Raw genomic sequence first — 27925 nt, forward strand, 5'->3', positions numbered from 1 at the left:
CAAAGACAACAGGAAAATCTAAGGCTAGAGCATTATCTTGTGTAAACCTTGGAGCCTCATCTATGGGACTGAGGAAAAGAGTTTTTATAATATATGTATCATCATAATCATGATCACGTAAAGTGCTAATACCACTTTATAATGCCTTGATGAGGCCACACATGGAATACTGCATCCAGTTTTGGTCATCACAATGTAAAAAAGATGTTGAGACTCTAGAAAGAGTGCAAAGAAGAGCAACAAAGATGATCAGAGGACTGGAGGCTAAAACATATAAGGAACGGTTGCTGGAATTGGGTATGTCTGGTTTAATGAAGAAAAGCCGTGTTCCAATATCTGAAGGGTTGCCACAAAGAAGAGGGAGTCAAGCTATTCTCCAAAGCACCTGAAGGCAGGACAGGAAGCAATGGATGGAAACTAATCAAGAAGAGAAGCAACCTAGAACTAAGGAGAAACTTCCTGACAGTTAGAACAATTAACCAGTGGAACAACTTGCCTGAAAGTTTTTAAGAAGAGAATGGACAACCATTTGTCTGAAATGGTATAAGGTTTCCAGCCTGAACAGGGGGTTGCATTATAAGACCTCCAAATTCCTTTCCAATTCTGTTATTCTATTCTGTTCTGTTCTATAACAAGATTGTTATGGCATATAACTAGTTATATCTTAAATCAATCAATAATATTAAAGCATGGATAAAAATCCTGTAAAATTAAAATGTCTGGGTAAATAAGAACTTTTTTTTGCAGATGACTGTAACACAGATATGAGTGGGCCCTTTGGGGAAGATATTTCTCAGGTGAACCTCTGGTTCTTTAAATAAGAAATTTCTAATAAAGTAGACATCTGGAGAGTGTACCTTCAAGTTATTCACAATATAAAGGGAACTCACTGTACTACACACACTTTATTATATTCATCAATTTTCCACTTTATCCCTCTTTTGGTTTTTGTAATCTTAGTGCAACATTTTTAATTATGTTACATTACATAACAGTGCTGTAGTTCTCCTCACAGCAAACACTTCAACCAATGCTGATTGTTAATCCAATGTAATTTCTTTATTGAACATTACTTACAGGGAAATGGAGAAAAATCTTTGAAGAGCCAGAGTCATCTAAATTGATGAACGGATTGCCTTTTAAATATAGGGCTCTTTAGAATCTAAATAAGTAAGTAATTTTAGGTCCCTTCTTCTTTGCACCATTTCCATTTATGAATATAAACTGCCAAAGGCATAATCTTACAAGGGCTAGTCTTTTGTTTGGTACCTCATCAAAAGTTAATGTGTTTCATAATGGCAAAAGCAACCTTTGAGTACAAAAGCACTGGCTATAAATGCTGCAATGAACAAAGTGTAGGAGAGTTGTTACCTCTAGCATAAAGTGAGAATAATGACTACTGATAAAGATGAATTAAATGGGTGGTACAGGCAAAGACAATTCTTGGGAGTTCTATTTTTCTCCTTGAAACATTAGAAATCTCAGATGGCTTACAGCCTACTGAACCACCAATTTGAGCTTGTTGCAAGTTAAATCCCAGTCTTTCTCATTTGCTGTTACATATTATAAAAAATAAAAACTATTCATCAGTGATAAAGCACTGAAGCTAATTAGAGCAAGTGCTACAATGTGTTATGTACAATTATACATGACGCTCATCATTTTAATTGGAGATTTCATAGTTGACTGGTAGAATGAAGAAACGAATGAATGGATGAATGAATGGGTGCTGCATATGTGAGGTAATTTCTGTGGATGCAAGTCCTATTATCTACTTTATCTACTTTTAGAATACATCAGTTGTATCCAATTGATACATGCGTTTCACCTATTTTGTGACCTTTTCAAGTCCTAGTACCTCCTTAAGAAGATGGGTAGTACTCATTAGATTAGATTACAAAAATGTAATCTAAAATAAATCTAACGTTTTAGTAGTCAAAACTGTTGTGGAACCCATATTTCAGGAAGAGGATATAATCATCTTGCATCATAATGCAAGAGACAGAGAGATCAAAATGAAATATTTTAGTTCCTAAAGGAGGTGTTATTGGTTTTTTTGACAAATCTAAGCACTCTCCATTCCCATTGTCAGCATATTTAACCAGTTAACATGCTCAATGCTGGTAGCAACTTCTGATGGTTTTTCAACATATGAATGTATGTTTATGAGTAGTTTATCTAACTTCAATAAGAAAAGCATGTCACAGCTCAGAATGTACAATATCTGTGTGTGGAGTGGGTGGATGAGTGGATGGTGGATGTTGATGGGAAAATAAATTACAGGTATCAAACTGAGGAATAAAGAGTTGCAATTGTTCATGCATGTGTATGTCTGACACATGAATGAGGAAATACAGGTTATAGTTAAATGCCTTCAGCTTCACATTTCCAAAATATTTGAACAAGTAGCCTCTAGAACAACAGAGAAATAAACTTTTGGGATAAGATAAAGTTAAGAAAATAAAAAAATAACTTTAAATGGGAAAAGAATAATTAAAATAATTTCTAGTAATAGAAAAAAGAATTTTGAAATATACAATTGTCAGACAGTGATAAGATATACTGCATACAGTGATAAAATATGTTCAAAATAAATGAAGTTTGTTATATTTTAAATCTGATTATCTAATGGAAAAAAAGTCTAAGTGAAGTTGAGAGTAAATATGTGGAAGGATGCACATACGTAGTATACCTGTACACGTGAATCCTAGCACAAATGCAGTACTTACGAATTGGCTCCAGACCAGGACAACCCAAGTGGTTCTGAATAGCCTCCCATAAATCATAGTCTTCGAAGTTGAGAGCAAACTCCTCAAAGTCATCATAATCTAATGAATTATAGGCACATACAGCTATCTCTATTTCTGGTCTGTCTCCTATTCCAGTGTCCTTTATTGTCTCCTTTCCGTTTGGAATGGCCATTGTTACATTCTTTAGAAGATGAAAAATCTTGAGTACGTCACAAAAAGTAGGATTTAGGTAGGAGATGAGTTCCTCTTCTCTGAAATTTTTCAGGTAGCACAACATCCAGTGTCCAGGACTTTTTGGATAGAATTTGATTAAGAATACTACTACTGACCATCTAGTGAAACAACTAGCACCAAAATTCTGGCTACTTGTTTAGAATCCAAGTGGAAATATATCTTTGCATACTACCAAAGCCAGCAAGGAAATCCAGAATATGATTCGCTGCTATGCTGTTTTCCTTTGTGGCACCCCTTCACATGCTTTTAGTGTCTCTTTCTACCGAAGCTTGGAAACTAGCCTATTGACATCTTTATGTCCTGAGGCCCCAAACTGCATTTCCATGACGTCCCTTCTATGTTTTTGCACTGAGTGAATGAGAGAACTCAGCTTTCGGGAGGGGCAGGGAAGGTGCAGATCATAGCAGTAAATAGATGACATTTCAGTTCTAGACACTCTGAAACGTTGTAGGATTCGAGACCATGACAGATATTGCATTTGATACAGATTCCTACTCAGATTTGGCTACTCCCTCCAGAAATGGAAAAACATAATTCTCCAAGAGCAGAACGGTGAAGATAACTTTAGGTTAAAAAGGAGAAAGCAAAATCTTAAAGGTTCAGCACGGAAGATTCTAGGTTAGCCTTAGCATATGAGAACTGAATACCATCCAGTAAACTATGGATGAGTAGTAGCACAGGATATAGAGAATAAAATTATTGGATTGCAGTTAGTCTGGTCAAATTTGGAAAGCAAGATATGTATAGTACTTGAGGATTTTCTGTCCAGTAAAGAAAAGCCTAGGGAATCATCTTTAAGTAGAATGATTTATAACATCTTGTAGGATTTATAAGATTTTGGAGGATCCTCAGTGCTTAAATAATTAAAAAAAATATTTCACCAGTTTTGCTGTCCCTCCCTCCCTCCCTTTCTTCCTACATCACATGTGAGATTGGTAACATAACAAGAAAAATCTCCTGCATATTCCTAAAAAGCTGTTTTTAGGCATAACTAATTAAAGCTTCTCAAGTCAAAATATCTTATGAGTTAAAAATCATGTATTTACATCTCATTGTAGACTCCTGTACATTATAGCTAGCTTAGTACTAAAATAACATTATTTCTTGGAACTGAAAGCATAGTGGTAACTTTTGAAAGAAATTTATTTATTTATTTTATTTTATTTTTATTACATTTATATCCCGCCCTTCTCCGAAGACTCAGGGCGGCTTACAAGCTTAGCAATAGCCTTCATTCTATGTATATGTCTGCTTATTAGGGCTTTCGCCCCCCCCCCAAGCGGCATTATTACAAAGTCAGCTTAATTGCCCCCAACAATCTGGGTCCTCATTTTACCTACCTCGGAAGGACGGAAGGCTGAGTCAACCTTGAGCCTGGTGGGATGCGAACCTGCACTAATTGCAGGCATCTGGTGTTACTTAAGGAGGCATTAGCCCACTGCTCCACCAAGGCTCGCTATGTTTTTGGATGAATGTATGGAAGTCAGAATTATATAAATTAACTTCAGGGAGCAAAGTAAATGCTAGAATGTAAGGAACTTCTTAGAATTTTTTTATCTTAATAAAAAGGAAGATCAGACAAAACACAAGTAGAACTTTACAAAATCATAACTTATGTAGAAAGAGAAACTAAGTAACAATTATTCTCTATCTACGTTCCTTTCCTGTATATTTTCTTAGAAGTTAAATATTAAATATCCTGAATCTAGAAGAATATTAATAAATAAGGTAAATAGAATTGGAACGCAATTTACCTAAATACAGAACAAAAGCAAACCAGAATTATATTACGTTGCATGGCCATTAATATAATGGCTATTATATGGTGTTATATTCAAAACCGTAATCTCTTTCAGACTACAAATATACCAAAGTAGAGCAAATGAATATCCTGAGCATTAAACATCTATATACATTATTCTGTCATTATTAGAAATATTACACAATCCAGTTGCTTATTTTTAATGCAGAAGAATAGTTACACTGATGTTTTTATGGGCTTCCCATATTCACCCAGTGCTGCACTCAAGGTAAATCCCAGCATATAGGCGCTGTAACCATCACCATTATTAGGGACAGAATCAAGGGTCAAAGTTGAATCTCACTTTTCATGTCATCAAGGTCAGCAGAAGCCAACATCTGAGCTTCAGCTTCATCAGTGGGGATTCGCTGATACGTGGCATTCTCTATTGCAGTCATGCTGCCAATGCACACTCTCTCCTTCAGATCATAGTTTGACCGCTGCCCACTTGGCACCTGACTCCATGGTCTGCGCTTATCCCATCCCCGACATACATTATCTCTGTATTCAGGAAAGCTGTGGAGGCAAGAAAGAGAACAATGATGGCAGAGAAATAATAATTGAAAGTGAGAACTTGTTCCTAGAAGACAGAATGTAATTCCAGAGTTAGGAAATTTGAACAAGATTAAAGAGTTGCTTTGGATTTTCTTTTAACCTGTACTCTCTTAAGTTGCACTCGGAAGGCACCATGCCAATTCCACTTAAAACAAAGCTGGTAGTAATTGGTGCCAGAAACCAAATTGGGTGGTCCAACCCACTTTCTCTTTCTGACAACCTTTTTCTCTTTCCCGCCCACTTTCTCTTTTCAACATCCTCTTTTTTTCTCTTTCTGAAGTAGCAGACTGCGAGGAAAACCATAGATTAGTTCAGTCCATAGGTGTAAACTAAATGTCTGCAGAAAGTGTTTGAAATCAGGTTGAGAACTGTAAAAATCTTAGGTTGTGAATAATCTAAGCTCTGTCCTAGAGAATTTCTCAACTAATTGGATTCGGAAACGGAACTGGTTAAAGACTGCATGATAAAGTGGGCACAAAATATTCAGGAACCAATTTCGCTGGACACCTGGGAGATAATTTGGGTCAGAAATGTTAAATTTACCCAGGCTCAAAATTTAAGAGAAAATTTTTATAAAATGTTTTATAGATGGCATCTGGATCCCAAGAAGCTGTCCAATATGTATCCTAATGTACAGTCTAAATGCTGGAGGTGTGGTAGTTTAGAAGCTACCTATTTTCACATGTGGTGGACTTGTAGAAATATAAAAGCTTTTTGGATTAAAATTTGGTGGAACATTCAAAAGATTTTTAAGAGAAAGATAAAGTTCTCCCCGCAATTGTTTTTATTGGGTATTGTTGTAGATTGTGATGTTAAAGAAACTAACTCGATGTTGAACATGATAACAGCAGCACGGTTACTGGTGGGACAATATTGGAAGAAGGATAGTTTGCCCACTATAGAAGAATGGGTGTTTAAAGTTTCGAATCTTGCAGAAATGTCTAAGATTTCTGCTTATCTGAAGGATCATTCACAGGAAAGATATATTTCAGTTTGGAGGAGATGGATAAATTATATTCAAAACAAATATGGGACCAAAAAGTACCATTTAGCTTATGAGTAGATTTTAGTGGGATATTGTTATTGGTACGTTGTTTGTAGTTATGTTAAAAGAGAGTTAAAGCGCATTATGAATTTGGTTAATTGTATATTATGCATAATTTTTATTTAGAATATGATTATTGTAACTATAATCCTGTATTTAGCTCTGGGAAGTGGGGGGGGGGAAGTGGGTGGGTTTGGGGTGGGAGGGATTTGGGGATATATTGTAAAATTTTGTTTTTGTAAAACTCTTTAATAAAAAAAAAAGAATTTCTCAACTAAGGGACAACTCGCAGGTTTCTTAATGCTTTTATCTGAAGTACAATATTTCTTAACTGAAAAGATGAATCTTCAAAAGCTTTTTCTTCAGCGGATAGATCTTGCTATGACAGCTTTGATGGCTGTGACATCTTTAATGTATCAAGTTCCGGCAAAAAAACCCAACAAAGCAAAACACCAGAGACATTGCATTCTCTAATGTAAACTTTATCTTACTTAGTAAGATAAAAGAGAAGCTAGCTCTGAGAAAATGGTGGGAAGCAGATAATTAAACTCTCTCTGACAGTTCAGGTCACATTGTCTAATATATTTTCCAATAATTGTTGCAAGAAGAAACTTCAGTTGGCCAAAATAACTCTTCAAGGGCCTCGGCTCTCAAGTTGATAAGGAACACCTGTGGTTCCCAAAATCTCCCCACTTCCCACTCCCATACTGTAAGCAAGCAAGAGGCATTACAGTGGTCCTAAAGGCAGTAGGTTTTGTGGGTTGACATAATGTTCTCTTCTAGAAATTGTACAGGTAGTCTTAGTTTCCAACCATGCATTTAGTGACAGTCCCTTAAATGAGGGGGACTTCATAATCAATCCTAGGAGTTCTGGCTGCTGCAGTGACCCCACAGCTAGGTGATCGCGATCTGCGATAGTGTTTGGTGCCTGGCTCATGCTTATGACATCAAAGTGAGCCCCAATCACATGATCACGATTTCCAATGATCCCTGTCAGCTTCCAACAAACAAAGTCAATGAGAAAACCAGCAAAAGATTGCAAGTCGTGTAGTTCTCATCCACAGCTCTCACCTGCTAGCTTTCTTGCCTCTTCCCGCTTAATGATCCATATAGTCCTGGGGTTATGACAACCTCCTGTATTGTCAGGATTGTCATTGCCAAAGGATGTAGTCACATGATGTCATTGCTATTGTAATACAAGGACTACCTATATTCCTCATTGTTTAAGTTTGCAAGTAAATATTTGAACCCAAGACTCCCTGAGTATAAATGTAAAGGCCATCTCTAGCAATGCAAGCTTCTAGAGATTTCTCCTACACCAGAATGCAATTACTTTTTTTTTTTTTGCAACTGGTGACTACCTGGACAAATCCCTGCGGTTCTCTTGGCAAGATTTCAGAAGTGGTTTGCCGCTGCCTGTTTCCTAGGCCAAGAGACAGTGACTGGCCCATGACACCCAGCTAGTTTTGTGCCTAAGACTGGACTATAACTCATGATTGCTTTGTTTCTAGCCTAATATCTGAACCATTACACCAAAGTGGCTCTCTACACACAAAAGTTGCCTTAAAACAATCTCTTCTACCTATAATAAGAAAGCCTAAAGAGCTAAGTGCTTAAATCCCTGAGGAAAACACAAGTTTCCTTGAAGTTAAATAGCCATGGAGGAGTTTGCTGGAGGCTTGTTTTATAATCTCCCCAGGAGAAGTAACTAAGTATTGGGAAGGAAAGAATGGAATTTAAACACATTTCAGGTTGTACAATTGCATCTTCCAGGACTCCAGATACAATATAACATAACCCATGCTTCTAGAGGTAGAAGTAATCAGATTTATATTAGGAATGATTTTGTTTTGCATGTGCTCAAAGCAAGTTGCCTAGTTTTCCCCCCAAAAGGCTTCATTTTCTTTTGGATGGACCTACCCGTTGTTTCTTTATTTGCATCTGGTTTTTTGACTCCTACTTCTTTTTTTTGAAGCCTAATACCGTAATACATGCTTGTAAGCTGTGTGTCTTAATATACTATAAATATTTTTTAAAAGAAATATACTAGTATTAGTTTATGTCATGGAGATCTGGAATCTGATAGCATGCCTTGGAAGGAAGAGACTTTTGCAGATGAACTACTGAGATACCAGAACTTAAGGTACCTTTGCATTTTGCAAATTAATGGAAGGAGGATGACATTTTCCTTCTTTTGGCCCTCTTTCTATCATCCTGGTGCGGGGAGGAAAAGAGGTTCACACTGTTCTATGCTGCCTACATTACACTATTTCCTTAATAATGAAAAAAATATGCATTCTTCTTTACACATTCTAGAATGGAAGACACATATTAAAATTAAACCCGGATGAGCTTTTTCTGAAATTAAGTTTATCCCATTTACACTCTCACAGTGAATTCCTGAACCTGAATTGGAAAGGCATGTTACTACTTTGTCCTGTATGTTTCCAATCTATGTGAATTCCAAAACAGAAAATATCACCCCCTCTCACCTATTAGAAAAAGTGGGGCCTTTTTCTGGCAGCAGGCTAGAGAAACATGGGATTGGGGAGAGATGACTGTGTTTCTCAGCCACGTGAAATGACAAAGTGCGTTGGGTGCCATGAGGTTCCTCCTCTTCTTCCTCAGGCTCCTCCGGTCCAATGGTAAACTGAAAGAAGCAGTGCAAAGGGTTAAAATGACACAACATTCAGAAAATTAACTTTCCTCTTGCTTTGGTCAAAACTGAGAAAAAATAAGGGACAATGAACTTTTAACATGGGGGGGGGGAAACAGAGATGATCCCATTTTTATTTTTTGCTTTTTATCAGTCAACAGTTTCATACTAACATTGTGCTATAAATGTCTATGGAGATTCTCAATCATCCGGGTCATGGTTGTTCCAAAGGTACTTTTCAAAAGCAATTGGACTTTCTTGGGGTTTTTTTTTCTTTGAAAGCATTTTGCTTCTCATCCAAGATGTTTTTCTGAACTGAAGAAGCTTCTTGGAGGAGAAGGGAAATGTTTTTAAAGAAAAAAACAACAAGGAAGCCCAGTTGCCTTTTGAAAAGCATATTTGGGACATTGTGCTATAGAGACCCCTATCTTTGACATATGACACACACACACACACATACCAAACACAAAATACCCGATCCCTCTTGTACGGTACGTGGGATATGGGAACTCTTTAAACCTTCTTTCCACTATACCTAATTCTTGTGCATGAACCTCCAAGCCCCAAACTCCACTTGCAGTATGGATTGCCTGCAGTTCAATTCTCAACAGCTAAAGGTTGACTCAGCCTTCCATCCTTCTGAGGTCAGTAAAATGAGGATCCAGATTGCTGGGAGGAATATGCTGACTCTGTAAACCACTTACAGAGGGCTGGAAAGCACTGGGAAAGCGGCATATAAGTTTAAGTGCTTATTGCTATGGCTCATGGAAGTCTCTCACCTCAACACTTCTTTCAGTCAGTCCTGCTGTTAAAGTGCCCAAAGACCTCTCTTTGGGAGAGGATTCAAGGTCAGACCCAGCTGAGATTTCCTTCTCCAGAACCTCTTCCCCTTCAGATTCTGCTTCTTCTTCTTCCTCCTCTTCCTCCTCCTCTTCTTCCTCCTGGATGGTTGGAGTGACATTGGAGGGAGGCATGGACATTTTCCTTGCCTTTTTCTTTTTTTTCTTTTTCCTATTGGAATGAAGACGTCTCTTCTGGGTCTTCGGGGGTGGAGGCAGGTGGGTTGACAAGGGGTGATGGATGTGGTGGGATGTTTGGCGATGGACTGTGGAAGAGAAACAGTGGAAGGGATTGTATTCTGGAGAGAGAAGAAAAAGCTTTCTACAAAGCTTAAAAAACGAAGAGAAAAATAGAAAAAAAGACATAGGAAATATATCCATCTAGTTAGAATTTATGTTCTTCTTGTCCCTCCTGGAATTTTAATAGTACCACTAGAAAAATATGTATTGTTTACAATATGCTAGAATAATATGTATTTATTTTTATTGTATTTTTCAGCCAGTAAGACTCGAAGAATTGTTTATGGATTGATTGATTGATTGACTGACTGATTGATCAGTAATAAAAATACATTTGCTGTTCTCAGATTTGTATAAAAATATATTTTCTTGCAATATGAATGTACCAACAAATCAACCTGGTTTTAAGCTTTCTGAAATAAGCTTACCAGATCATAAATCACAAAGCTGCACATTGTATTGGATATTTGCCTAAAATCCAAAATTCATCTGGAAGATATTGAAAGATAAAAATGTCCATATTTCTCTTTAATATAATGATTGGGAAAATGGATCTTACAAGTCAATGTGCTATTTGGCAGTGTATCCACATGGGCAATATAATATATATTTGATGGAAAGCAATTTGAACATGAAATCAAATGTTAAATTTTTGTTTTGATTTGGTATTTGAATCAAATAACTCTTGGAGTTTAGCCTTTCCCAAGCCAATAAGTCTTACATGTAAATATAAAGAACTGACAATCTTATTAAGGTAACCTATTAGCTGAAAATAATATAGTTCTATAATCTATAATTCCTATTGCACTAGGAAGCTTGTTGTGTCTCTCACATATGTCAATCATTAAATACTCCTAAATCTATTTTTCATTTTAAGATTTAAGCCATGTCACTCAAAAAAGCCAACACAGTTCTAGGCTGCATCAATAGAGAAATAGTATCAAAATCATGGGAAGTGATAGCACCACTTTGTACTTTACTAGTGAGGCCTTCTGGTCACTATGATACAAAAAAGATGTTGAAGCCCTAGAAAGAGAAGAAAAAAATAGATGATAAGGCGTCTGGAGGTTAAATGATATGATGAACAGCTAAGGGAGCTAGGTAGGTTTAGCCTAATGAAGAGAAGGCTCAGGGGAGACAAGATAGCAATTGGAAGACTGTCATATGGAAGAGGGTGTTGATTTATTCTCCATAACCCCTGAGGGCAAGAAAAGAAGTAGTGGATGAAGCTTATCAAAGGGAGATTCAATCTGGAAATAAGGAAGAATTTGCTGATAGTGAGAATAATTAATCAATGAAACAGCTTGCTGCTTAGAGTTGTGGGTGCTCCATCATTGGAGGTTTTCAAGAAAAGATTGGAACAACTATTTGTCTGACATGGTTATAAAGACTCCTGCTTTAGACAAAGGATTGAATTAAATAGAAGACTTCCAAGGTCCTTTCCAGCCCTATGACTAGAACTCTATGATAAGTCAAGAGTTTGGGACAGAAAACATGGACAGCCTTACCAATAAATGACTCTAGATGGCAGTCTACACTTTTGCTAAAGCAAAGATGAATACTGTATGTAGAAAACATGGAACAATATTATATGAAGAAACAGATAAGATTTGAGCGGGGGGGGGGGGAGGGGAATAAATAAATCCAGGAACAGTAATAGAGTTTTCAGACAGAATTATTTTGCTACTATTTAAAAAGTTACTGTGCAGCTTTTCCATCTTTTTCTTCTTAGCACATAATTATGAACCTTGTATTAAAAAGCAGCAGTGGGTAAACAGAGAAGGAGCTAGTGTAGGTGAAAGTGTTATTTGAAATCTCTGAAGAATTCCATGAATGGGACAAGAATTTGGAAGTTGCTTGGCATAGAAAAAAAATTATAGAGAACATCTCATTGGACATCTTAATTCTACGAGTAGCAGCTAATGTAACTATTAAAATACAGAGGAGGTGAAGTGGTTTGGGTATGGATTCTCACGTAGTTTCATCCCACTACCCAAAGGTCTCCCTTCCTAAGCTAGGTAAACTAATAATAAGAAAGGCAAGGGTTCTCACAGCTTATTCTGAGGAATTTCCATGTAAATGGTGGTGGTTTGAAAAGAAATTTTCTACTGATTTGCTATTGTGGACACATCAATACTTGACAAATATCTGCAGGCATGAGGAACTGAATAATCTTGCTTATCCTGATAAAGGGATGTTCAATTGGACTAGCTTTATTTTTTTAAAAGCAATGCTCCTCTTATCATTGTGTTTCACACTCCCTTGAAAACCAAGGGCACAGACAATGGTATCTAGCACATAGGAAGAGATGCTGCCTAGGGAATAATCAAAGAAGGACAGCATAGCAGGCCGCAAGACAGGACAAGAGGCTCAGAAGGAAACCTCCTTAATTTCTCAGGCAGTAAAGGAGATGGCAGCAGGACAGTACTATCAGACTTGCAAGTTTCTGTTAATGCAGCTTTACCATAAAGTAGAATAAGCACATCTGGCTGTGATTCCCGTCTGGTCTACTTGGGTAAAGCTGACATCAATCTTGCAAGAAAAGGGTTTCTTCATTTCAAGTACACTGTTAAACATAAACATATAAACATTTTTATACATTGCAAAGGAATGTATACATAAAGAAAACCATAGCCAATGTGATTATGAGGGCAGACTGAGAGAATTTGTGAGGGATACGAAGATGGTAAATGTGAATGTGGAGTTGACCATTTTTGAGAGTTGACCAGTGTTAAGAGTGGAATTTGGGGGAAAATGGAAATGGAAAAAAAAGAAAAGATGTGAAAGAAGCTACAGTAAAAATAAAATGACTGCTGGTAGAAAAAGTCTGATTCTAATGTGGAAAAATACTGAATGGTAGTTCAATATCCCAACAGAATTAATGAATATAAGGAAAGAGGATAGGAAAGCTGCTTGGAGCAAAAGCAAGGTAAAAATCCTATGTCAGATCACTGAAATATTATGCTAATGAGAAGTGTACAAAAAGACAGTTGGTATAAGATGAAGTAAAAAAAGCTGTAGATGAGTAAACATGTTAAATAATATGATTGCTGCAAAAGCTACTACTTAATGTAGAGGGAAATTTTGATTTAGCAGATCTTAATATAACAACTTTGGAGGCAAATGATGAAATGTCTGTGATGATTAATTATTATACACATGAAGACATTATGCAAATAACATAAACTGCCACCATGAGGTAATTTCATATTTAATGGACATTTGTAGATAACGGAGACATTGCCAATCAATAAACATGTAAAAAGGAGGTTTTATTGCACAGTGGTACCTTGGTACTCAGTTGCTTTGAAATTCATCAAATTTGGTACTCAATGCACTTTGATGTGAAAATTTTGTCCTGGTACTCAATGAACAAGCTAGAAGTTATCAGTATTAGCTGCCTTGTGATTCACTGCATTATTCCTTCTGGGAAAAATCAGTTTGGTATTCATCATTTTTGGTACTCATCCTGCCTCCCAGACTCAATTAATGATGAGTACCAAGGTATCACTATATTTGCAAGGAATGTACTCAAAAGCACCATCAAACAATTAAAATTAAATAAGACAGAGAAAGTGTACAGTGATTTTTGATGAAAATTATAAAAATATTTTGGTAGTATATGTAGAGAACTACAATGAATAGAATCAAAAATAAAAATGATCTAATTATTTGGGAGGAAACTGAAATGCTAGAGCTAGAACAAGTATTTTAGAGATCTGCATTGGAATGCTAATAATATGTCAAGGATTGGGACTGAAACAGATGCCATAAATGTTACAGTCTTTCAATGTTTCACCCTAAGAAAGCTGTAGCAAGGTTGAAACATGTTAAATGTGTAGATCGTATAACTGGAGAAATATTAAATATGGATGTGCTTTGCTTATAGAATAGTTGGATGACTATTAAATGTGTATGAAGATTGCATTTGTGTCTTTGGATGGAAGAATGACATTATTGTTCATCTATATACATAGAAAGATATAAGGAATTCATTTGTTATGTGGGCCTGGGAAGGTGTTAGATGGAATTCTGACTGAACGGTATGAAAAAGTGTTAATGAGCAAAATTTGAGAAATATGACTTTATGCTAGGGACAGGGAATAAAGACCAGATATTTGAACTTCAGTAAGACTCTGAGAAATATATTAATATAAGGAAGAATGTTTAAGCATGTTGTTGATTTACAGAAAGTATATACTGGACTGGAAAATGTTAATCCAACTCACATATCATTCTAAGATTTGATCAGCAAAGTCTATTAGGAAGAATGATAAAGTAAAACACAAGAATTCCAGTGAGGTTCCATTAAAATTCTAAATAGGCAATTGAAAGCAATTGGTTCTAAACAGAAAACTCTATATAGGAAATTCAAAGTAGTCAGTTTGTTTTTTGTGAAGTTTTTGAGAAAGAGACGAGGCTGCAATTAGAAACAATTCTGGAGACAGCTGCTAGTGTCCTTATTACAGGAATCAGCTTTCTCAAAATGGAATGCTTAGAGAGAATGGCACAGTAAATAAGCAAGGAGAATGGTAAGGATGCATAGGTCCCTTGATTTTAATGTATTTATAGATAAATTTACAAGGAATGCATATGATGGTTTAATTATGTATATGAATTTATGTGGTCATTTGTAGTTGATGTCTATGGAGATTCTTAATGGTTTTGGGTGACTTCAATCTACCATCCCTGGGAGGATCATCTGAATTAGTTCGGGAGTTCATGGTTTCCATGACGGCCATGGACCTGACGCAAGTAATTCATGGACGGACTCATGTGGCGGGCCACACCCTTGATTTGGTTTTTCTATCTGGACGGTGGTTAGATGATCTTGGTGGGGGTTTTCCAATTGTTTTGCCCCTGTCATGGACCGATCATCATCTCCTGCGGCTGGTCTTCCGTTTTGCCACTCCCCACCGTGGGTGTGTTGAACCAACTAGATGGTTCCGCCCCAGGCGCTTAATGGACCCTGAGAGGTTCCAGGCAGCGCTGGGGTCCCCACCTGCCTTCTTTGCTCACAGCTCGGCTAATGCCTTAGTGGGAGCCTGGGAAAGGGCGGCCACGGAGGCACTTGACCGAGTTGTACCCTTGCGGCCCCTGACCCGGTGCAGATCCCAGCAGGCTCCATGGTTTTCTGCGGAGCTCCGGGAGATGAAGCATCGGAGACGGCGCCTAGAGAGCTGTTGGAGATCCAGCTGGTCTGAATTCGACCGATTGCGACTAAGAACCTATATTAGGTCTTATCTCGCGGCGATGAGGGTGGCAAGGTCTAATCACTTCGCTACCCTCATCACGTCCGCAGATAACCGCCCGGCCGCCCTGTTTAGGGTGACCCGCTCCCTCCTTAATCAGGAGGTGAGAGAGGAACCCTTGCAGGGTTGTGCCGAGGAGTTTAGTCAACATCTGTCGGACAAAATCGCTCAGATTCTGACGATCAGGACATGGGTGGTCTTGTCAATGTTATCTGGGAGGAGTTCGATCCTGTGACTCCGGAGGAAGTGGACAGGATTATGGGGAGGCTGAGCTCCACCACGTGTTTATTGGACCCGTGCCCTTCCTGGCTGGTTTATGCAGCTCGGGAGGGGACACGAGGCTAGTTCCAGGCGGCTATATCTGCATCTTTGAGTGAGGGTAGTTTCCCCACCGTCTTGAAGGAGGCGGTGGTGAGACCTCTCCTCAAGAAGCCTGCCTTGGACCCAGCTGTGTTAAACAACTTTTGTCCTGTCTCCAACCTTCGCTTTCTTGCGAAGGTTGTTGAGAGCGTGGTGGCGCATCAGCTCCCTCTGGTTCTGGATGAAGCGGATTATCTAGACCCGTACCAATCGGGTTTCAGGCCCGGGTACAGCACGGAGACGGCATTGGTCGCTCTGGTGAATGATCTCTGGAGGGCTCGGGACAGGGGATATTCCTCTGTCCCAGTCCTATTAGACCTCTCAGCGACTTTCGATACCATTGACCATGGTATCCTGCTGCAGCGTCTCAGGGGACTGGGAGTGGGAGGCACGGTTCTTCAGTGGTTCTCCTATCTCCTGGGACGCTCGCAGTCGGTGTTGGCAGGGGGGCAGAGGTCGACCTCGAGGTCTCTTGTTTGTGGAGTTCCTCAGGGGTCGGTCCTCTCGCCTCTCTTGTTCAACATCTATATGAAGCCGCTGGGTGAGATCATTCGTGGTTTTGGAGTTGGGTATCATCAGTATGCTGATGATACCCAGCTTTTTATTTCGACCCCAAACCACCCCAGTGATGCCCTCGACGTGATGTCCCATTGCCTGGAGGCGGTTCGGGTCTGGATGGGGAGGAACAGGCTTCGGCTCAACCCTGACAAGACTGAGTGGCTGTGCGTACCGGCATCTCGGGAAATTCAGAATATTCCATCTCTTTCTATGGGGGGTGAGTTAGATAGGGCTCGCAACTTGGGAGTCCTCCTAGATTCACAGCTTTCTTTAGAAGATCATATATTAACTGTAACTAGGGGGGCCTTCGCCCAGGTTCGCCTGGTGCGCCAGTTGCAGCCCTATCTAGACCGGGATGCCTTGCGTACTGTCACTCATGCGCTCGTGACCTCTCAATTAGACTACTGCAATGCTCTCTACATGGGGCTGCCCTTGAGGACCACTTGGAGGCTCCAACTGGTGCAGAATGCAGCCGCGAGAGTCGTGCTGGGAGTCTCCCGATACTCCCATGTTACACCTTTGCTCCGTGAGCTGCATTGGCTTCCAGTTGTCTTCCGGGTGAGATTCAAGGTGCTGGTAATGACCTTTAAAGCCCTACATGGCATGGGTCCGGAGTACCTTAGGGAGCACCTGCGGCCGGCATCAACTTCCCTCTGCCCAGTGCGCTCCCACAGAGAGGGCCTCCTCAGGGTGCCACCGGTCAGAGAATGCCGTCTGGCGGCCCCCAGGGGGAGGTCCTTCTCTGTGGGTGCGCCGGATTTGTGGAACCGTTTACCGGTTGAGCTCCGGACGGTGCCTGACCTTCGCTCCTTCCGACGGGATCTTAAGACCTACTTGTTTGAACAAGCCGGCCTGGCCTGATGGGTTTTGGGTTTTATTACTGCTTTTAATGTATTTTAACTTATTGTTTTAAGGTATTGGGCATTTTGTTTAATCTTTTCTTAATTTTTGTATTTTTGTATTAGTATTTATTGCCCTGTTCACCGCCCTGAGTCCTTCGGGAGAAGGGCGGTATATAAAATAATAATAATAATAATAATAATAATAATAATAATAATAATAATAATAATAATAATAATAATAATAAATCATCCAGGCCATGGGGCTTCCAGCTGACGAGCTCAGCGTCTTACCCACTGAGCCACCGCATCCCCGAGAAAGTATATTTGATAAAATGCTTATTAAATATGGAAATTCACAATGAAATGATAAGACATGCAAATGAAAAGGTATTAGATAGTATCTGGTCTGCTGTGATAATTGAATGTTAAAAGAAGCAAAAATGGCTTTGTGTAATAGCAAGATTTTGTTCATTTTGCTCAGACAAACTTCTATTTTTCTTTTGATTAGAAGTGAAAGTTGAATGGTTAGTTGAAACATCAGATTAAGCAAAACAGTGGGAATATTTTAAAAAGGAAGTGCAGCAAAACTAGAAGAGATTGTCAAGAATAAATGAGTGATGAATGTGGATTGAATACTATGAATGAGTAATTTCTACATAAGTATGCTGAGGTCGTTTGGACTTAGAAAATGAATGAGGATCAAATTGCAAAACAAATATATGCAGGCAAAGTCAATGAGTTGAAAGGGGCATAAAGATGATGAAAATTGTGGTTGGAGGGAGTTGATTGAATCCTCAAAAATGGAGAGAAGTTTAAATGCAATATATAAAGCAACATGTAGGAGTTTCTTCTTCTGCTGGCTGGAATGATTGCTATCAAAACAGGGAACAGGGAACAGATTTAGGTGACCAAGTTTCACAAAAAAGAGCAGTTTCTACTTCTGTTCATAGGAAAATCAGAAGGAAGCTAACAAGTGACTTGTCCTAATTATTATATGAGTCTCATTTGAAAGCAGGGAACTTGCTGTAATTGTATCATTAACTTTTTTTCTAAAAAATGCTAATATTCAAGTTCTAATAAAAACTATTAATGAGATATGGAGAATATAGTGAATTCTTGGAAACATTACACACACCATATGTGGGCGTGACTCTTCCACATCCTGCCTTATAAAAGAAGTTGAGGGGTAAGTGGATATGAGTGATGATTGCAGTATCACTGTGGCAATTTTTTTATGTCTAAAAAAGTTGGTAGTAAAATTTTTAGTTTAAAAATGATACACAAACATGATAGCTTTATAAAGATTGTAAAATGTAAAGTGTTAATTTAAATCAGCCTTCAGGAGTTAAGATTTGTATGCCGATTTTTCACCAGTCCTCTACTAATTTTTTCCAAAGACAATGGAAAAATATGTGCTCTCAATTTCTAAGTTCCAAAGGAAAAATAAAGACATATTTTATGATGACTATAGTCTTCCATTTACTATTCTTCACTCTTTTCTGCTTACTGAGGTTGTAAATATCTTGTAGGTATTTATTTTAAAATATAAGGTTGTTGAATTGTCAAGGAACATGAGAAGGATAAAAGAAAGGATGAAATGATAATAGAAAAAGTAATAAAGTGATTTCTGTGCAAAAAGGTGAGATAAAAATCAAAATATTACCTCAAAAATAAAAAGAAACTATAAAAATATTGCTCTAAAGCAGAAGAAAATCATAAGGACAGGATAAACAATATCCAAGTAGATTTTGCTCAGACAGGTGAAACATGACAAGCTTTAGTTAGACTTAAAATATTCAGTTATTTGGAATTCCGCATGGGAGATTCCTGTTTTGTCCTTTCCCAAACACATTTCTTTTTTAAAATCCAGATTTGGTTATCTGGTTCTAAATGAAAATTCTTATTAAAAGTTTCCTTGTGTGTAAGACTACAGAACTACATATCTATAACTTGAGTTCACAGGATCTTCCCAAGGTTAAGTATTGTATTTCTGGGCTTTGATTAGGAAGATCCAAGTACCTTCTCTTCTATTATTTCTGGAGTTCGACTTAAAAAAAGCTCCTGGCAGAAAGCTAAAAAAATTCCCATTTGAGCTGATTCAGATGTGTCAGAAGATTCAATTTGATTAGTGGCAGACTACTGAAATTATTTCTGGAGACTCCCTGGAAGAGGAAGAATTATGCACACTCCTTGAGGAGCTTCTGGGGGAAAGGCAGAATATATGTATATATTTAAAAGAAGTCTCTTTAGGGATTCAAGTCTTGAAATTATTGCCATTCCTAATATATCACAATCATCTTGAAGAGATTTAAAAAGTCAGTCAAAAATGAATGCAAAAGAAGTCTGTCACTGTTCAGTAATGGCTATTCCTTCTAACTCCTTTAGCAAATGGATCAGATATGATTCAGAAATCATAAAAACTTGCTCATCAGATTTCAAGGACACACTGTGCAGCTTAGTAACAGTGAAAGTATCCCATCAGCTCTAGAACCTGACAATGATAGCATGGATAAGGGCTATAATTTTTTTTTTATAAATAAAAGTCATAGGTAAATTTTTTATTTGGAGACATAGAATTTTGACATGCAATAATCAGCCTTATAATATTAGTAAAATTTAACTGGAAGGAAGATAAAAGCACAGTAAGTGCAACAATGTGACAAAGTACAGAACTATGTATTGTTTCCCTATCTGATGCTTCCAGACTTTCCAGTCATCCCATTAGCATAATCCTTTGCAGAATAAGCAATCTGAACAGCACCAAATTAAAGTAAGTTGGCTACATCACAAAGAACGATTTGGTTAATTAGGTAGGGAGGATTTTGATAGGATAAATACATGCCAATCTCTCATGAATATATGTTTTTAAAACCACTTTTCCTTATGTTTATTTATTTTATTTATTTTAATTCCATTTATATCCCGCCCTTCTCCGAAGACTCAGGGCGGCTTACAAGCTTAGCAGTAGTTGTTGTTATTTGCGAAGTCGTGTCCAACCCATCACGACCCCATGGACAACGTTCCTCCAGGCCTTCCTGTCCTCTACCATCTTCTGGAGTCCATCTAAGCTCACGCCTACTGCTTCAGTGACTCCATCCAGCCACCTCATTCTCTGTCGTCCCCTTCTTCTATTGCCCTCAATCTTTCCCAGCATTAGGCTCTTCTCCAGTGAGTCCTTCCTTCTCATTAGGTGGCCAAAGTATTTAAGTTTCAACTTCAGGATCTGGCCTTCTAAAGAGCAGTCAGGGTTGATCTCCTCTAGGACTGACCGGTTTGATCGCCTTGCAGTCCAAGGGACTCGCAGGAGTCTTCTCCAGCACCATAGTTCAAAGGCCTCAATTCTTTGGCACTCAGCCTTTCTTATGGTCCAACTTTCACAGCCATACATTGCAACTAGGAAGACCGTAGCCTTGACTATACACACTTTTGTTGGCAGGGTGATGTCTCTGCTTTTTAGCGTGCTGTCTAGATTTGCCATGGTTGAGCTCCGGACGGCGCCCGATCTGCGCTCCTTTCGCCGCGATCTGAAAACATACTTGTTCGAGCAAGCCGGCCTGGCCTGAGGGGGGATTGGTGGGGTTTTTTATCATTCTTATTGGGGTTTTTACTATGTATCAATTGTATTTTAATCGGGCATGCATTTAATTATTTTTTAATTTTTGTAAATTTCTGTGTTTTATTCTTGCCCTGTACACCGCCCTGAGTCCTTCGGGAGAAGGGCGGTATAGAAATGATAATAAATTAAAATTAAATTAAATTAAAATTAAATTTCCTCCCCAGGAGCAAGTGTCTTTTAATTTCTTGGCTGCAGTCCCCGTCTGCGGTGATTTTGGAGCCCAGGAAAATAAAATTTGTCACTACCTCCATTTCTTCCCCATCTGCCAGGAATTGAGAGGGCTGGATGCCATGATCTTGGTTTGCTTAATTTTTCTGTATATATATTAGCAATCATTTGTGCTTGGAATTAAGGTTAATTCCAGATGGCAAGTTAAACTGTTCCTGCATGGCAGCTTAACCTGCTGTTGCTAAGTTGACCATTCTGAACTGAAGTGGCTTGGCAATGAAACCACATTAGCACTCAGTCCAAATGATAGCCATTGCATATCCTGACTGATCATTTTTTTCCCTTCCAGCCTTAATATCCATGCAGGGAAGACAAGATTTGTTGACTGGCCTCTGCCTAAACATGGCATTTCCCAGTTCCTACCTTTTCCTTTTAGGAATTGTTCCCTTACTATTGATCTTTTTCTTTATTTTCAGATATTTGCACATATGGATGCTTTCACTTCCTCTTTGCAGGTCTTTTTTTCTTGACAAATTTTTTAATTCTGCCATTACTACTTTAATACTGTAAAAATTAAACCAAAGTGACTATTTCCTAATTCTGATGATCCATGGTAAGTCCATGGGAACACTGTAGTAAGGAAGAAATTCTGGTTCAGCTTTAGAGAAGCAAAAGTAGAAATCAATAGTTTCATTCCAATATATCCATGTTGCAAGATTTAGGGGAGGAAAAAAGAGCTTTGTGTTAAATAGTTTAAATAGTTGCAAGGTTTATTCTAATCAAACTGTGCGATTCAGGTTGATGGAGATTACACAACTAAATGCTAGCCTTCAATAGATCCGGAGTTCTGTATGCATTAGCAGCCTACGCATATGTCTGTGGCAATAAGATAAACAGGATGGAAATGAAAACAGATCTTCCTTTTCTCTAGCACTAACATTTCTAGAATCAAATGTGTTCCAAATTGATTTTTTTTACATAATTGATTATTTTAAACTAATTTAAAATCAACCTTGGGATCAGGATAAAACTAAACATAATGTAAAAAAATTCCCTCAAACTCATAGTATTTTTCAGCCTTTATGGGCACTCTAGTTGTTCCAAGGTCATGTCTCCTATAAATATAATTATAGGTACGCTTGTCTGTCTCAAAAAAAAAAAGCCAATTGTGAGATAGGAAGGTCTAAAATGCAGACCAGACCACAAAAAATGTTTTGTACCATTATTGTTTAATAAAATAATAATAGTATTTTAAATGCAAAATGAAATTTATATTCTAAAACCCTTCTTTTCTTGTAATCAGATTTCATTGCCAATATTTAGGATTTGTCACATAACTAAAATGTGTAGACATCTGTTTCAGCATCAGAGTTCTACATTCTCAGATTCTTAACACCAGTTTCTTCTATTTTCAAAGTTTAACATTTGTTTAAATGTTAAATGTTTTAGCTTAATCAGGTTGGGTACACTGTATGCTACATTCCATTATACATTATTTAGAATATAGCAGTCTGTGGTGGGGTGACCTAATTATTATTTATTAATTATAGCATATAAGATGCATTTGGGCAAAGGCCTTCACATTACTAAATACTGTTCCTACCTGAAGACTTAAGGTAGGACCAGCTTACAAGATTTACCTACATTCAAAGTCGGTCTCAGAGTAGCTGCGGCCTTGCTTTTCCTGGTCTCGTAATGCAGACTTGCTGATCAGGTCTCCAAACCGTTCAACACCCAAGGTCTTGTCCAACTCCTCCTCATCCTCCGTGCCAGGAAAGGCTGCCGCACCATCCCCACCATCCTGCACATTAGTCAACAATATCATCAGCAAAACAAAGAAATGTCTCAATACAATCCCTTATTCCAGGGAGGCATCGAAAGCACAGATCACTTCTCTTTGCCTGCTTTTCCCAAAGAGAGCCCTCAATCATATGTCCCCATTGTACAGCCTCAAAACAGTAGAACTGGGAGGACAGTGAGGGATTGTTGATCCCAACCACAATTTCAAACTTGAACCCTTAATTTGAGTGTTCTAACCTGGTTTTCCTTCATCCCCAGATTAGGAATCTAGCACAGCTGGATGCTAGGATGTCTGTCCAAATATCCCAATATTGTAAAAGCAAGTAGACTGTGCCTGGGTTTATCAGTTCCAGACCTTCCTTCCACATACTCATTCTCCAGTCTCTTCAGGATGAATAGATGTAAATCTGATATTTAAACTGTCAAGTTCCTTCCCATCCCCCTCCCATTCCAGAAAGAGGGAGAGCCTGGGATCTTCCACCTCATCAGGGAAGCAGGCTGGGATAGCACAGGTCAAGGACATGTGGTTTGACCCTGGAATATACAACTAGAAGCAGAATATATACAGTGTAGTTTACTGTACTCCACATTACATTAATTGGGGGCATCCCAGTGGCTGCCTAAAAGTCCTTCTAAGGCCCGAGGTGTTTTTCTCCATCTTCTCTGATTCCTTTCCAAGTCTTTGGCAGTGGGCCCAGATGTTAAAGCTTATCTTCTGCTCTACCCCAAATTCTCCCTCTTTGTAGTTATTTCTATAATTTCCTCACACCCCCGGCCCCAAGGGTATAAACTGAAAAGAGGACAGGAAGTAACAATCATGAAAGTTTAATCCTGGGAGCTCTCTCAGTTTGGGCTCTTTCAGATCTTTAGCTCCAGCCACTGGTAAAAAACATTCCTGTCAATTTAGCCTGAAATGCTGGTGCCAAGCTGTTGTGGACTCTTCGGTTACTATGGAAACACAGTAGGCCCAGTGATGGCAGATCTTTGCTGAATCAGAGAAAGCAAAACAGGTCTTAGCTAGAAATATTTAGCTTTAGAGAAAGACCTTCACAGCCCTTCTGTTGCCCGGACAGGTGAGTTTCTGCATCATTGCCACAAAGGCAAGACAATTGCAGCAAGTTTTAATTAGAGATAATTTCCATGGATGAAGCTGGATTAATTTCTTGCCATAAAAGTAAACATAGAATTCTGTAACATTTCAAAGAGTAACACTTGTATTATGGCATAATTTTTTGGTGACATTTAATGAACTGGAGCGTTATTTGTGAAAGCTTATTAGATGCTGTTATAGATTTGTTTATGTTTACTATACCAGGAATTCTCTGTTAATTTAAATTAAATTCTAGGTTCAGCCTGGAATACATTTCTAGTGACAAAACTAATTTCTATTATGTATAAATGATGATAGGATATTAAGGATATTTTAGAGCAAACTGAGTAGGTATACCCTAGAAATAACATGATTGTAGGTAAGGACATACAGATTTCAACCCCTCAACCCATTATTTTAGACATTCAACACTGCTCTGTAATAGTATATCTGATGGCTTTTGAAGCAGCCTATCAGTAAATAGTCAATTTGCTTTTGGTGTACGGCGCAGGGCTGATACAGCATCAAATTTCTTTTTTATGGAAAATTACAGAAAGCCCATAGAGCTAGAGATTCCAAATGTCATAAATTATATCTTAATGTTTCATTTAGAGGATTTCACATGGGGACTAAAAGTGAAACAAAGGTCAGTTATTTCTTCCAGAAGTATGTTTTTTAAATTCAAAATTTCTATGTCAAAAATATGTAAGATCCATTCTTGAACTATGTATCACAAAATACATTCCATTACCTGTTCACTTGGGGGAATTTTGTAAGCATAACAAGAGGATAACATAATTGCAGATTGACCTACCCTTCCAAGTAGTTTGCTGTTATTGACTTGAATTAAATTGTAGATTATTGCCATATAAGTAACAGATCAATAGCATGATAACCATTTTCTCCCAACTTCTTTGTACACAATGCCACTATTTTACTATAAAACAGTAGTAAGGAGACAGAGTGTAGAATTTTATACAATGCAGCTAATTATATGAAATTGTTTGTTCACAGAAATAAACCTTTCCAGTTTATGAAATGCCACAAAAAGTACACGAATGTAAATTTAGAAAAAGCAAGTGTCCTTCTCTTTCCTGCAGCTATCTGTAGTGTCTGAAAGCCTGAGGTCAAGTGTATTTCCTAAACAACGTAGAATGAGAAGAATGACCAAAAGTCAGACTGATGTCCACTCTATTAGACTACTATTAGATTTATATTTCATAATTCCTTAATATACTCAAAGCGGAATACCTATCACTCTCTCCCCAATTTTATCCTTTCTGTAACTCTACCATATAAATTGGGCTGAGAGACAGCAACTGGCCCAAAGTTATCTAGTGAACTTTTTTTTATTGTGAATCTAGATTTCCACTACCTTAACTGCACCTTAACTATTGCACATTTCTCTCCCCTAAACCTCCTCATCACACTGTTTAAAGGAGTCCACTCTTTAAGGAAGACTTTTGGGGAATGCAGATGATTGCAGGATATGAAGATGATTACACCCTTTTGCTGTTTACTGCCAATATCTCTCTTCTGAATATGAAAAAGACAAAATGTTGGTACTGACTTCCAGAGAGTAAACTGTTAATCTGTTGCAAGAAAAATCAATTTAAGGTCTTATGGCACTTTAAAGACTCAAAAAACTCTGCAACTAAGCTAATGGCTCAAGAAATCTGTTTAGGCTTTAAAATGCCACAATAATTTCCCAAGACTTCCAAATCTTTAAAGTGCCATAAGACAGAAAAAACACTGAGTGGTATTTTTTAATTATGGGAGCAATGAACTAGTATAATGTAGTACTTGGACTGGGAAGAATATGAATGATTCTAGCTTGCATTTCAACAACTTTTCTTAATTTCCAGTTTCCATTTCTTTCCATTTTTGCAATCCTTGAAAATCAACCATTAAGGCATTTTTTTAATTACCTGCTGTACATTAGTGAAGATGCCTCCCAAAGAAGCGGTATCCTCAGCTGCCATCTTGGTTTACAATCTATGGGCCGTCATGCAATGTTTGGGCAAGTATCAACCCTTCTCTTTCATTAACAGGCATCCAATAAGTCTGAGGCGTGGCATAACCTGTGGAGAGAGGACATAAAGCCTTGGCAAGGGGATCAGAGAAATGGCAGGAAACTGTAGCTACAACTGTGAGGATTAAGAGCCAGTGGAAAATAAGAGCCACTATTCAAAATCATGTGACATCCTTATGCATGACACCAAGTTCTAAATTAATTATAAGCACTCAGAAAAGAAACCTAGATATTGCTCCACAGTTCAGCAACTTACTTGGTTCAGATTGCATACAGGTTAAGTAGTATGATATACAAGGAATGAATAGCACAACAATAATTTAATAATTCAGAAAGTCATGTGCCATCATAGTCACCAGTTTCATGAAGTAATGAGGGGAATGGGAGTGAATGTCCATTGAAAGATCCTGAGAGTTAACTGAATAGACTGAGGAGTGAAACAAAGTGAGATCCCACAACAGATGTTTGCAAAGAATAAACAAAGAACAAATAATACAAGAGTTAAATGGCAGCCATTTATAGCTAATCAGAGGCACAGTTGAGCAATCTCTCTATTTGTGTAATCCTTATGTAGCCATTGGGTCTCACAGAGTTTCTGAATACCATCTTGGGATTTTCCGATCATTCTTTAAAATAGTTGGACAGTACATAGAACTGCTCTCTTTATCTTTGATTTAAAAAGGACTTGTGAAAGTATTTTTTTCCCTTTCCTGCTGGGTTAGATTTAATTTTTAAATGATCTGTTTCAAGAGCAGTTGCTGATCAATGTTTATTTTATATCTCCAAAGGTTGATTGGATAAGGCCAATTAATAACTTCAGAGAGTTTTCTCTAGAAGAACCAGAATCTATTAGTTTCTTTAGAACAAATTGCAACTGGACCACAGCAATGGAATTGTTTGTTGCAAATGGGGACATTAAACTGATTGTAAAGATTTTCCAAATCACAGTGTTAAATAAATGTAATCATATTATTTATTTATTTATTTATTTTTGGGATTTATATGCTGCCCTATCTCCCGAAGGACTCAGGGCGGCTAACAACAATAAAAACAACAATACAAAAGTTAAAAGAAATTAAATAAACAGCCCCAATAAATAAGTTAAACTAAACAATTAAAAATAAAAAAACGTTTTAAAAAACCCTGTCGTCAGTCCAGGTCAGCCTGATGAAAAAGGAAAGTTTTAAGGCCGCGGCGAAAGGACCAGAGATCCGGGGCCATCTGGAGCTCAAGGGGGAGTACAGTATATACCGGTATACGTTTTGAGTATATATACGTTTTGAATTTTAAATTGCTGAAAAAGGCCATGCAATCAGCTTATTTAAAAGCAACACTTTATTATATAGCAAATGTTAAAAAACATACATATGCAAGTCCTGGATTGCATGAAGAATCTTATGAAATGCTTAAATTAAGACAGTAACAGCTTTCCTGGGCAAGAAAAATTGCCCTTGAGCAGTAATAAATATTGTCAAGAAGACCAATACTATTTATCATAATGCTCTAAAGGGTAAAAATTCTTGAGTGGAGCTCAGTTCCTGATGATCACACAGACACAACCATGCAGCTTTCTAGGCAGTTTTCTGTATGCGATTACAATAGCTAACTTTAATGTTTAAAAATGCATTCTATTTTTAGTTTTATTCACTTATAAAACTTCCAAATAAGGTTTGTAATAAGTGTAGCCTGCTGGTGATAAATATTTCCAACTAAATAGTACTAAAAGAAGCTTTGTAAACTTTAGAGAGATTGCTACAGGGATGTCATTTATAGACCCTGCATATCTAATAATAATGCTACTAATGGTTAGCACCCCAGTTCTGAAATATCCTCCTCCAAGGGATCCAAGTCATACAGATATTACAATCTTTCAAGCGCTACAATCTGGCATTTTAGAAGAATATATTAGTAGTCATCCAAGGGAGGGCAGTTTAGAACCAAGCTAAAGACATACATACATACATACATACATACATACATACATACATACATATATTATTTATTTATTACATTTCTACCAGCATATTCCAACAGGACTTTCAGTGCTTTTACAGGAATACACAAACAACTACAACGTTCATGTTCCG

The 27925-nt window shown here is 37.8% G+C and overlaps 1 protein-coding gene across 1 annotated transcript in view; it reads right to left on the reverse strand.

Moving 5' to 3' along the window:
• SLC4A3 (solute carrier family 4 member 3) overlaps positions 1-27925 on the reverse strand; it is a 55906-nt gene that overhangs the window by 24731 nt on the left and 3250 nt on the right. The window contains exons 2-6 of the mRNA XM_081314435.1: positions 25735-25887; positions 22561-22717; positions 9821-10146; positions 8878-9035; positions 5090-5301 (exon numbers count right to left, since the gene is read on the reverse strand). Of these exons, the coding sequence (XP_081170561.1) occupies positions 5090-5301; positions 8878-9035; positions 9821-10146; positions 22561-22717; positions 25735-25788 (907 nt within the window). The 5' untranslated portion in view covers positions 25789-25887. The remainder of the gene's footprint in view (positions 1-5089; positions 5302-8877; positions 9036-9820; positions 10147-22560; positions 22718-25734; positions 25888-27925) is intronic.

Source organism: Vipera berus, assembly GCF_964194415.1.
Source record: "Vipera berus genome assembly, chromosome: 1".
Classification (NCBI taxonomy): Eukaryota; Metazoa; Chordata; class Lepidosauria; order Squamata; family Viperidae; genus Vipera; species Vipera berus.